General features: G+C 49.0%; 2 protein-coding genes across 3 annotated transcripts in view; both read left to right on the forward strand.

Moving 5' to 3' along the window:
- The window catches only part of LOC308463646 (arpin-like), a 12,063-nt gene extending 9,604 nt beyond the window's left edge, over nucleotides 1-2,459 (forward strand). For both annotated transcript variants that reach the window (XM_080982247.1, XM_080982248.1), the window contains exons 5-6: nucleotides 110-273; nucleotides 470-2,459. In XM_080982247.1, coding sequence (XP_080838373.1) covers nucleotides 110-273; nucleotides 470-478 — 173 coding nt within the window. In that variant the 3' untranslated portion in view covers nucleotides 479-2,459. The remainder of the gene's footprint in view (nucleotides 1-109; nucleotides 274-469) is intronic.
- A 3,938-nt stretch (nucleotides 2,460-6,397) lies between these two features.
- The window catches only part of ANPEP (alanyl aminopeptidase, membrane), a 31,730-nt gene continuing 25,933 nt past the window's right edge, over nucleotides 6,398-12,194 (forward strand). The window contains exon 1 of the mRNA XM_080981772.1: nucleotides 6,398-6,548. The gene's annotated coding sequence lies outside the window, so the exon portion shown is untranslated. The remainder of the gene's footprint in view (nucleotides 6,549-12,194) is intronic.

The following is a 12,194-nucleotide window of genomic DNA, read 5'->3' on the forward strand; positions in this document are numbered from 1 at the left end:
ACAGGGTTCTTTTGTCCGGCCCTACCAGGAGGTGCCATGGGGAATTGAACCCCCATGCCAAACAGCTGCGCTGCCACTTAGCTCTTGCCACTTTTTTTCTCCTTTCCAGTCTCCTTAGCCAAGCTGGATGTGGGGACAGTGACCAAGTGCAATTTTGCTGGTGACCAGCAGGCTGGGGCCTCCTGGACAGACAACATCTTGGCTTTCAAGGATCATGGGGAGCCGTCCGATGAACCCCGAGGGCATGGGGATGGCGCGGAAGATGCCGAATGGGTATGTGGATGACCACTCTAGATTGAGCAGCCAGGGCGGGGGGGTTCTCTCTGGCATGAGCTGGATTTGCTCCAGTCCAGGAGCCAGACGGACCCTGTTCTGGTGGGGCTGACTTCAGGGTCCTGTGCCTGGAGCCCTGGGTGGGAACAAAGCCTGTCTAGGGGTCCCTTGGAATAACTGCTGCTGTTCTCTGCAGGATGACTAAGGCAAGAAGAACTGAGAGGAAGCAAATGACTCCCTGCAGCTCCAGGACTCATCTCTATTCTTCTGTTTCCAAAGCTTATGGGGAAGGAGGGGGATGCTTGGGGGTGGGGAGGGAGTGGTGTGTGCTCTCTCAGCAGGGCTGGGATTCCTGCAGCCTTCCTGAATCTCTTTACATGATTCTTCCTGGGTGCCTGAGGGTGGCAGATCAGAAGATTTTACTTTTAAACGTTACCCCAGGCTCTTCTACGGCAGGCACTGCCCCGCCATGCCTGCCCAGCCCCTGGAGCAAAAGCCTCAGCCCTTCAGCAGCATACCAAAAATTACTGGTAGCAGTTTCAGGAAGACCAAAGAAAGTGATGGCCGCCAGTCACTGAGTGCCACGCAGTGGGAGAACCACCGTGAGCAGCAGAGGTAGCTTGACCAGCCACAAGTGTGGAGAACAGGTTGGTCAGTGTCTCTGGCCATAGTGCTGAAATAGGCTATTGGAACAGGGAGGTTCCATCTCTGAGTACCAAATGCTGTGGGCAAGCAGCAGGCGATGGCTGTGTCACCATAGCAGCTTGAATGGCTAGTGGTAGCAACTGCAGAAGGCAGCCTGCTTGTCCGGTTCTGCATTGTGTTCTCATTTGGTGCCACACACCTTACCTTTCAGTGGACTGTTTCCTCCTCCTCAGAGCAGCAGCGGGATTCACCATCATGTGCTGGTGATCTGAGAGGCAGCCTAGGATTTAGCTTCACGGGGCTTTTATTTGGTGCTCGGACAACACCTTCCTTCCTTCTGCTTCTCTCATGTATTCCTGCCCATGCTCAGCCCACTCTTCTTTTTTAAAAAAACCCTTTTTTATTTACTTTTACACTATACATTTGAATTCAAACATTAATCATAACCATCAACATTTAGGATTCCTTGAATCCTTAGACTTCCCTCCACCCCTCCATAGTTTACATTATCAAACTTTTTCTGCTGCATCCTATATTTTCTCTATTTTTCTTAAAATAGTCCAATTTTTACCTTAGTTTTTTATACATTACACACATTACTCAAATTCTGCCAAAGTTTTTAGTTGTTTACAGTGCTGTAATTTTCCCCCATTCCTTATTAAAAGTTTCTATCTTTTCCCGGTCATTTTCTCCATTTCAGCATAGTCCATCATCTTTATCAACCATTTGTCTCTGGTCAGGACTTCATCTTCTTTCCATCTCTGGGCCAGTAGTATCCACGCTGCTGTCGTTGCATATATAAATAATCGCCCATTCTTCAGTCTGATCCTTCTGGGCCAGCTGGATAGATTTGTCATATATTGCACCAATAGATGGAACATAACCCTTATCGATGGAGGCTGACCCGTTTCGTAAATAACTTGTTTTTGTGTGTGAAATCAGTAAACACATTTAACAAAATACAACTTGATGGTTGTTCCATCAATACTGAAAACAGTCCATAGAGCATAATAACTTATCCATTTCACACTAGAGATTTACATGTGATTGTGGTGGTAGAGTTTGGTCATCTCTCTGTATGTACAAGATGAAAGCTGGGTGGAGGCCTTTCCTTAAGTACATAGGAATGCAGGAAACTGCCTTACATTGAGTCCCTTGGGTCCATCTAGCTCAGTTTTGGTGGCACTGACTGGCAGCCACTCTCCAGGGTTTCAGGCAGGGGCATTCCCAGCCCTACCTGGAGATGCTGCCAGGGATTGAACCTGGAACCTTCTGCATTTCAAAGCAGATGCTCTGCCACTGAGCTATGGCCCCTCCCCTAATTCCTTCTGGACGTTTCCAAAAGGTGGCTACAGGATGCGATCTTCAGCTGCTCTCTTTGGGGGCAGCAGCAGCTTGGTGGAGGAAGTCCTAAACAGTTGCCATTTGGCCTCTGGGCCTGCGCTAAGCAGGCAGGAGCTGGGAAAGGCCTGGTAGGAGAACCTCAGCTCTGCTCAATTCTCTGTATACATTCTGTAATAAAATCTTTCTATTTCCCTCCAGTCTGCCTGCCTCTTTCTGCAGGGGGCGTGTGGGGAAAGTTTGTTTCCTTGGCCGTTTCTTGGGCAACTGTGACCACCCTCCATCCTGATCTAAATATCTCTCCTCTGGGCCCAGAAAGACCACCAGGTGGTTGTGGGGGAGATTTCCTAGACTCTGTTGCATCAACGAGCCAAGCCACTGTAGACCCCTAATGGTGTATTGTTGTGGAAAGGTTGAATCATTATGACAACATAGGCTAGGCTGGGGGCTAAAAAGTCAGCATACATTAGCTGCTCCTCCCATCCCTTAATTATGGCCTTCCTGGCCACAATGCCTATTCCCCCTCTGTCAGGAGCAGGGTGTATGCTCCTGAATGCCTGCTGCTGGGAATGGGGAAAGCGCTGCTCTTGCACTCTCTTTGGGGTATCTTGTTGGCCACTGTGGGGAGAGGTTGCTGCACTAGATGTGCTCCTTTTGGTCCAACCAAGCAGGTTCTTCTTAGGCTCCTTGACTGGGCAGGCTTTGAGAACAACCCCTTTTTCTTCCTTTGCTTCACTGGCCTGGTTTTGCCAGAAGGTGGCGCCTTGAGGATAAGCTTTCAAAGCAAAGGAAGCCTTTGGAAGTGCAGCATATTCTGCCCTGGGCATCTCTCTGCAAAGGGTGGTTGGAGTGAGGAACTTATGCCAGAGCTTCTGCCTGCATGTCTTCAGGACACGGGCAGTCAGAAGGGAGAGGAGAGGATCTCCTGGTAGTTCTCTGGGGAGATTTGTGTTTGATTGGCAAAGGCTTTCTTACCCCTTCAACCATTGCAACATCAAAAAAGGCTCCCCCTCCCCGCAAATGGACTGCTCCACTTAAAAGCTTAGGAGAATAAACCTCTGCCTGGTGGCTGGAAGCTGATCATATGAGTGTCAGGGCAAGTGTTACTGGGATGTGTGTTGGGGGGGGGGCTTAATGCCTCGGGGGGATGTCTTTGGTTGTCATGCATTCATCTGACACCTGCAGCCAAGGGCACCTGTGGCAAGGCCTCTGACTGAACTCTAAACAAATGGGCAGGTTCTCCTGGGAGCTCAGATCCATCCCAAGCGATGCAGAGCTTTAGGGGTCAAAAATCAGCACCTGGAATTGTGCCTGGAAACAGCTGAAGCCAATTTGGATTTGTTTTGAAGCCAGTGCAGTGTATTTCCAAGCAGCGAGTGGCAATAAGTAATCTGCCTGTGGTATTCTGTACCAGCTAGCCTCTTCCAAGGGGCAGCCCTGTATGCGGCAATTAAGCCTGTGTATTGGTTTGGCAGCCCTCCCCTCATAATGCCACAATCTCAAAAGCGCAGCCTCTTGGCACTTCAAAGACAAGCTATTTTATTGTCACTTGTTTGTAAGGTGCTGCAAGATACTTGTTTTTGCTGCAGCTGACAAGCAGAATGCTGTGTCAGTGCAAACTCAAGGCGGATTAAATAAGGGTTGGTTGCCACTGAGGACTAGTTCCCACATGCCTGCTCCTTGCTCCTTGGCTGTAGCCTCAAACACTGCCTGGCTTGGCTGACTCATTGCCTTCCCTGTGCCTTGGCCATGGTTCTCAGCAGGAAGAGGGTAGCCCAGATGAGGCCTCTTGAAAGTGATCTGTTGTGTCACTTGGGTGAGGCAATTTTCTTCAGCGCAGAACAGCTGTGCACAAACTTCCACAAACATGAAATATGGGAAACTTTCTGGGAAAACCCAAAGCTGGAAGGGGTCTCTGTGTGTGTGGCCAGCTGGGGCAGAGTGTCCAGGGGGAAGGGAAAGAGTCATCAAGCCTCAGAAGAGTTAACCGTTGGCAGGTCTCTAGGGCAACCTTCTGCCCAGGCCTCTGGACTTCACTCCCCTGAGGCTGCAAAGAGACTGTTTTTGAAGCTCAAGAAAAGTATGGGGATGATGCTCTGTCCCTTGGTCTTTTAAGTCTTAAAGAGGTAAAGGAGGATGCTTGTCGGCTCTTTGAAACAAGGGACAGGAACACCATGCCCATGGGCTGTCCAGCAGGACCACCCTCCCACTTTCTCACCAGGCTTTGTCCCACCCTGAAAGATTCCCCCAACTTTGCTTGCAAAGTCAAGGAGGTGGCACATCACCTACTACAGGGAAAAAACCAAACATATAGCATGTGACACAGCATTGACACCCCATATCTTGATCTATGAGAAAAGTAAACACAAAACAAAGTGAGCGTCCTAAATCTTTTCAAGTGGTGGGAGGTTTTAGGTTTGCCAGCACCCACCTCGGATTAGGTTTCCTAGGAACAAAGGTCACCGGAGAAGGTAGTGTCTTGGTGAGATACAGGTTTATTTACACATATGTCTGTCCTGAGCATTAGATGGCAGGGCTCACAGCATTCCCTGCCCCCAACAGGTTTTGCTCCCCTGCTAGGTTACCAGGATGATCTCAAAGTCCTCACTTCGGTTTCAGCAGAGAGAGAGAGAGTCAAGCCACTGTGTCTTCCCAGTTCAAGCCAAGACTGGCCTCTGGCCAATTGCTCTCCTATGCTTAGGCTGAAGTGGCCTCCAGCCAGGTGAGGGGCAGAGGTGTCAAGCGTGGTGGTGGTGGGGTGGGAACTGGTACAAATTACCAGGGCTGGAGATCTGGAAAGGGGATCCAGGGCCCAACTACCTTGCCTATGTTTTATGCTGGGATTTTTTTTTTCCAGCTGGAGCTCAGCTCCAACACCTCTCTGGTGTGCGCCATTGCCATTCTAAGAGAGCAAGGGAAAAGTTCGTGATGAGCTCCAGCACCTCTTTTTCTAGAAAAACAGCACTGGTTTTATGTAATTCTTAACGAAGTATATATTTCATGATCGATGCACGCACAATTCTGTATAATGGCTTGCAAACTTACGCCGTGAACTAAGCACTTCTGATTCTATATGAACATTCACTGCTGTGCTTTGGCAGTATTACGGCAGTCTCGTTGTATTATGCCTAGTCTCGTTAGTATGTTTTCCTTAGTGAACACTGTGCAAATACAACAAAGTTGTTGTGTGATACACATTGTGGTGGGCTGCACATAAAAGTTAAACATTTAAAGTGCATGGCTAGTTCAGCAATGACTGTCTTGACTGCTTACTTTATTGGCATCATTAGGATCTCAATACTCTCAGCAAGGATGAATATTATTATATCTATTAGTAACATAAAAATGAGAACACATTTATTGTATTTCCCATGTAAAGATTTTTAGCCAATCTGCCCTTGCTGTGGGGGTTCAAATGTTTTTGGTTTTTTTTACTATGGCCTGAACCTGCTCTCCCGGTCCTAGCGAGTGAGGGAGAGTCTGCCCCCTACTTGTGGAAGCCCTGCTAGGTGGGTGTTTCTGGCAACAAAGCACCTGTACTTGGCCAGCTCTTCTGTCATGTAAAAAAGATGCTTAAGAGACTTGGCTAGTCCTGTCAGCTTTTTAACAAAGAGACTAGTCTGACCACTTCAGAACTTCCTTCTACAGAATCCCAGGCTTGGAGGGGACCCAAAAATAATATCCAGACCAACCCCCAGTCCTACAAGAGGGTCATATTCCTAAATAGTAACAAAACAATATTGTTTTCCGCTTGAAGACCAGCATTTCTTCTAGCATAAGTTTCCATGGACTGCAGAGGACTGAAGCTTGTGCCGTAAGAAATCTGTTGGTCTTTAAGGAGGCACAATACTTTGCTGTTTTTGCTGCTCCCATCCACCCTGCGACTGAGAAGAGAGATGGCTCCCTTATTCCAGGCTGTGACCACCATGCTTGCCTAATTCCTCTCTGCTGCACCTGGTAATGGTGGAACCCTTGCTGGGCATAGGGCTCCCTTCCCATCTGCCTCTCTGGGTGGGTGGGTGGAGGCAGTGGTTATCTTGTTTTGGCACATCATAGACCCATCAGCTTCCCTTTCCTCAAAACCACAGTGGCACTCCCAGAACCAGCTCAGCAAGTCCGATAGCGGGACGTTACACCCACAGGAGGTTGCCCAATTTGATACTCTTTGGAAGTATCAAAAGTATTTTCACTTTACAAGCCATGACTTCTTCCACCTAACGAACGTTAGGATCCTTTTCTTGGTCATCTGGCACAGACCTCTCCCTTCTGCTTCAGGAAGCTGCAGGTTGGTTCATTTTTCTCATTCTTCAAGTAAATCAGAGAGGATAAATGGAAAGAAAGGGTTGTCAGGACTGGAAAATATGAAGCTGTCGTGCTTCCTATTTTGGCCAGTTAGTATTTGGGGTTATTTATTCATTTGTTTGACTCATTAGTTGCCTGTTACCCAAAGCCCTATGAGCAACTTAGAGCACATTTTAAAATGTAAACATAAATGCATTGGAGCACCTTGCAGGATGCAGAAGCTTCTGAGTTGCTCAGGTGTGATGTGTGGGAATTGATGGTCAGCAGAGGAACAGAGGAAGCTGTCTTATACCAAGCCAGACCAATGGCTCATCCAGCTGAGTATTGTCCTTTCCTTTCCCTACTACATGGAGATGCTAAAAGGGAGTGAACCAGGGACCTCCTGCATGCAAGCTCAGTAGCTATGGCCATTCTCAGCAGTTGCTTGGGCCACTCAGACTTGTGACGCCTTTGCTGTTTACTGAGGTCGGGGTGGCATAAGTGCCCTCCTTTTGCTGCCAACTATTGTTTCCCCGTTGTATTACTTTATTTTGTTCGGCTGTGATAACAGGGCATTGATGGATGACTGGAAAAAAACTTTGAGCACTTCCTGATCTGAATCAGCCAGGGTGACATTTGAGCAATGTTCAAAGCAGAGGATAAGCCCTTTTACAGGCAGTCAACCCCCCTGGACACGTCCCAGAGTGGGGAAGAGCTGCTTTTTCTAAAACAGGATAGCCAACTGTTCTCTTGGCACCTTGCAGGGTGCAGGTTCATCAGTGGTGCAAGCAGGCATGAGCAGCCATCTCGGCATAGTTCAACTGCTGTTTCCCTGAGCTGTCTGTCCTCATGGGTTCCCAATTTGCCAGTGACCCTGAGGAAGCCCATAAAACAATTCAGCAGCAATAATCAACTGCATCGCGAACATATATACTCTCCTGATGAACATCTTATCTTGCAGGCTTGGCAAGTGTTAAGTGTGGGGCAAAGGCTGCTGACTGTGGAACTTGCTCCGACAGGAGGCAGAGATGGCCACCAACTTGAATGGCTTTAGAAGACTAATAGACCAATTCATGGAGGAGAAAGCTATCTGTGGCTACTAGCCATGATGGCTATGCTCTGCCTCCACTGTTGGAGGCAGCAGTGCTTCTGAATCCCAGTTGCCGCAGGATGTGCTTGTGCACTTCTGCTCAGTTCCTGCTTGTTGGTTTCCCACAGGCATCTGTGAGAACAGGATGCATGGCTAGATGGGCTATTAGCCTGATTCAGCAGGCTCTTCTAAGACCATTAAGGAACCTATTATTATTTTGTTTTGATGATGCTTAACAGCATAAGAAGCGCTGACTTCTGGGTCAAGTCAAAGGGGGCCAGTCTAATCCGGCATCCTGTTTTGTCAATGGCCAACCAGATGCCTCAAATGGAAGAAGCCCACAAGCAGCACCTGAGTGCAACAGGAGCAGCTCTCCTCACATGCGATTCCCAGCAACTGGTATGCAGAGACTTCCTGCTTCTAGCCACCATGATTAGTAGCCACTGCATTGCTTTGTCCTCCATGAATTCCTCTGATCTCATTTTAAAGCCTTCCTGGTTGGTGACCATCACTACATTTTCTGACAGGAAATTCCATAGCATCCCTATGTTGTGTGAAGAAGTCCTTCCTTTTTGTCCGTCCTGAATCAGCTTCATGATCCCAGCTTTCAGAACTCCCTGCTCACTTTTCCCCACACCACTCATGACTTATGCCACTCATCTCCTTTCTTACTCACATTTTCTTCAAAAAGAAGCCCCAGTGTAGAGCCTTTCCTCATGGATAGCTCAGCAGGTTAGAGCATGGTGCTGATAATGCCAAGGTTACAGGTTTGATCCCCGTATGGGGCAGCTGTATTGCAGGGGGTTGGACCAGATGATCCTCAGGGTCCCTTCCAATTCTATAGGGGACTTGCTGTATCCCTGTAGGGAAGGGCTGCTAAGGACCACCCTGCTGCACCCTTATGGGTGGTATTCAACTATGTTTTTCTCCAGGTAGACCTGCTAGACCTGAAATTAATGGACTTAACCTAGGATTGTTCACTGAAATGGGTCTGCTCTGACTAAAACTCAGTTGAATATCCCACTATGTTTCCCACCTACTTGGATGCAAAGTCAGAGCCTCATTCTACAGGGAGCAAATCCCTGACAGCAAACAGCTGGAGTTATATGCAGCTGCAAGGGAATGCATGCATGTCCTGCTTTCAGGTTTCCCATCGAGACATCTGGTTGGCCACTGAGAGGACAGGATGTTGGACTAGATGGGCCACAGCTTGACCCAGCAGGGCTATTCTTAGGTTCTATGTTCTTAAGTGCCTCAGATCCTTCTATAAAAGGAGCTCTGGGGGAAGGGAAGAGGGAGAAACACTAGAGCGGTCAGCCGACAGACTGGCTTGGATCCCTATGGAGCCAGAGGCAGAGGGGGGAAATCCTGGAGGAGGCACCTGGGTGGCCACTGAACTGTGGTCCTTGTGTGAAGAATGGAGGCATCCTGTGTCCCTGCAAGGGCTAAGCACAGACAGGGAAGCAGACCTGGCAAAGTAGGGAGGTCCTGAAAAAGAGGTTCAAGAGGGTTTTCCCCTTCCTCCTGCTTGCCCCAGAGGAATGTTGAGTCAGAGCTGCCAGGAAAGGAGCTGCTTTGCTTGAACAAGGAAAGTGAAGGCAGCACTCACTCCTTGCAGAAGAGCCCTAGAGTGGCCTGGGCTGGAGGTTTCGGGAAGAGGAGGGCCATGAGCATGGGGCCAAGTCCAACATCCACCATAATTTTAGCTGCTCTTTTCTGAACCTTTCCTAGCTCTACAATATCCCTTTTGAAGTGCAGTAACAAGCACTGTATTCCAAGTGTGTTTGTAGCATAAATTTGTATAACAGCATTATGACACCAGCAGTTTTATTTTCAGCCCCTGTCTTAATGACCCCTGCGAATTTTGCTGCTTTCCCCTCCACAGCTGCCACACACTAAGTTGACATTTTGAATTTTCACCACGACCCCAAGATCCTCTGGTCAGTCACCCCCAAAGCATCTATGTGAAATTAGGATGTTTTGCCCCAATGTGCGTCACTTTTTAAAGTTGAACCAGGACAGAAATCTAAACAAGCAAGCAAATAAAGGTGCTGCATGGGGAATCTGGCCACTGTGTGGACTTGTCCTTAGTCAGCCTTCCCCAACCTGGAGCCCTCAAATGCCTTCAAATGTTGGGAATCATAGAATTGGATGGTGTCCCAAGGATCATCTAGTTACAGCCAAAGAACCCCTGACACATGGTCATCCAGCCTCTATTTAAAGGCTTCCAATGGAGGAGAGTCCACCATTTCTGAGGTAGTCTGTTCCATGGTCAAGCAGCAATTACCATCAGAAAGTTCTTCCTAAGGTTTAGTCAGAATCTCCTTTCTTGTCATTTGAATCCATTGGTTTGGGTTCTACACCCCGCAGCAGCAGAAGACAAACCTGCTCCGTCTTCCATGGGACAACCCTTCAGGTATTTGAAGATGCCTATCATTCCTCATAGCACTTGGTTTCCAGACCCTTTATCATCTTGTTCACCCTTCTCTGCATAATGTTCCAGCTTGTCAATATCCTTCTTAAACTGTGGTGCCCAGACCTGGACACAGGACTCTTGGTGGCATCTGACCCATGGCAGAATAGAGCAGTACTGTTTCTATTATCTGAGGTATTAACTACTACTCCCAGTTTCGTGTCATCTGCAAATTTGAGGAGCATCTCCTCAATTACTTCCTCCAAGTCATTCATAAAGATGTTTAACAACTCTGGGCCCAGGACAGAATCCTGTAGCACCCCACTTTTCATTTTGTAGGATGACAAAGAACTGCTGGTGAGCCCTCTTTGGGTTCAGTCAGTCAGCCAGCTACGAATCCACCTAACAATAACACATTGCCAGCTTCTTTGCAAGGACATCATGGGAGACTTTGTCAAAAGCCTTACTGAAAGCATTCCCCTGATCCACCTTTCCACATAATGCTACCCCCCCTTCCTGTTTGGCCTATTCCTTTTGAATAGGTTATACCCCTCTCTTTCTGCATTCCAGTCATGAGACTCCCATCTTCCCTGGCCACTGCCTTTCTAAAATAACCAGAAGGGCATCAGGCTAGGAAAGGCTGTGACACTACGCCACCTTGGAGAGAGCACTGCCAGAAAGGATGTGCAACTTTCAAGCCTAGCCTAGGTATCAGGCCCACTCCCAGCACCTGCCCCTCAAGCCCAGCCCTCCTTGCTGAGAGTACAGGAGGGCTTGGGAGGCTGCCAACTGGAACTGGCACACAGGGTGGGGGCACCCCATCTCTTTTGCTCTCTCCAGTGCTTATGGAGAGCTGCAGGAAGCAAACCTGTGCCAAATCTGGCTGGTGTTTTCCCAGCCAACACGGCTGGGCTGATTACCTGTTTTCGGGTGGGACCTTTGTCCCTTTTTATGACACCTTTATTCACCCCTGCCCGAAGCTGATTCTGCCTCCATCCTAGGGGTGCCTGGAGTGCCTGCAGGGGCGCCTATCCCTGGGTGGATTGATCCCAGGGGGTGCTGCTCTGCCACAGAGCTTGGGGCAGCAGCCGCTCCTGCCTCTTATGCTCTTATGCCCCCCGCCCACCGGCTGGGATCAAGGATGTTGTGTCCCTCAACCCGGTTCCTGCTGGTTCAGAATGGGTCTCCCGGTCCCGATCCTGGCCTCAGACCCAACCGTGCTGCAGCAACTGCGCCCGAAGCGACCCGCCCCAGCTTCTGCACCCCTGCTCTGAAGGAGGGGGTCTAGCCCAGGATCTAGGCCGCTCTTTTTGTGTGACTTAGTCCGAGAGCAAGGAGTCAGAAGAAGAAGAAATCCTCTCCACGGGACAGATTTTCCCATGGGCTTGGCAGCAAGCCTGGCCCAGCCCTCCGAGCCGCCTCTCTGGAAGGCCGGACCTGCAGCAGGACCACCCGCCTCCCAGCCTGGGTTAACTCCTCGCCTGCTAAAGGCCGGGAGATTTTTTTCCTTTTCAGGCTGGGATCTCTCTCCCGTTGACCCCGAGCGAGCAGGCTCCCCGGCTCTGCAAAAGCAGCGCTGGGCACAGCACCCGGCCTCTTGCCACATCCCCGCCTCCTCCTCCTTCTGCGTGGGACCCTCCCTCAGTCTCTGTTCCTCTTGAAAATGCTTTAGCCCTGGTGTGGCTTTGCTGCTAGGTAGTCCGCGCTCATGGTGGAAATTTTATTTTTATTTATTTATTTCACAAAATTTACACACTGCTTGATTGTTAAAAAACAGTAAAACCATCAATAATTACATTAAAGCAATTCTTTTCTAAAACTTCACAGAGACAGAAAGGGTTAAACTAGGTGACATAGCAGGAGGGTTATGATTGGATCTCAAAGGGGGGAGGGAAGCCCAGGAGCGGTCAAATGGATTGGGCTGTCGTTCCCCTCTCCCCACAACTTTCTCTAACCCAACTCTCCATCTCTCTGCTGCAGAGAGAACTTTCCTTGGAGCATCTCACAAGAACTGACCCATAAGGTGTCTTATGGATGCATGAGTAGTAACCCATGAGTTACTACTCATGCATCTTCATCCTGAGCACAGCATAGGGGTTAGGGCAGTGGCTCTCAAAGGGGGTGGTGTGCCACACTGGTGTGACAGGAGAG

The sequence above is a fragment of the Podarcis pityusensis genome, assembly GCF_964106645.2.
Source record: "Podarcis pityusensis genome assembly, chromosome: 14".
Lineage (NCBI taxonomy): Eukaryota > Metazoa > Chordata > Lepidosauria > Squamata > Lacertidae > Podarcis > Podarcis pityusensis.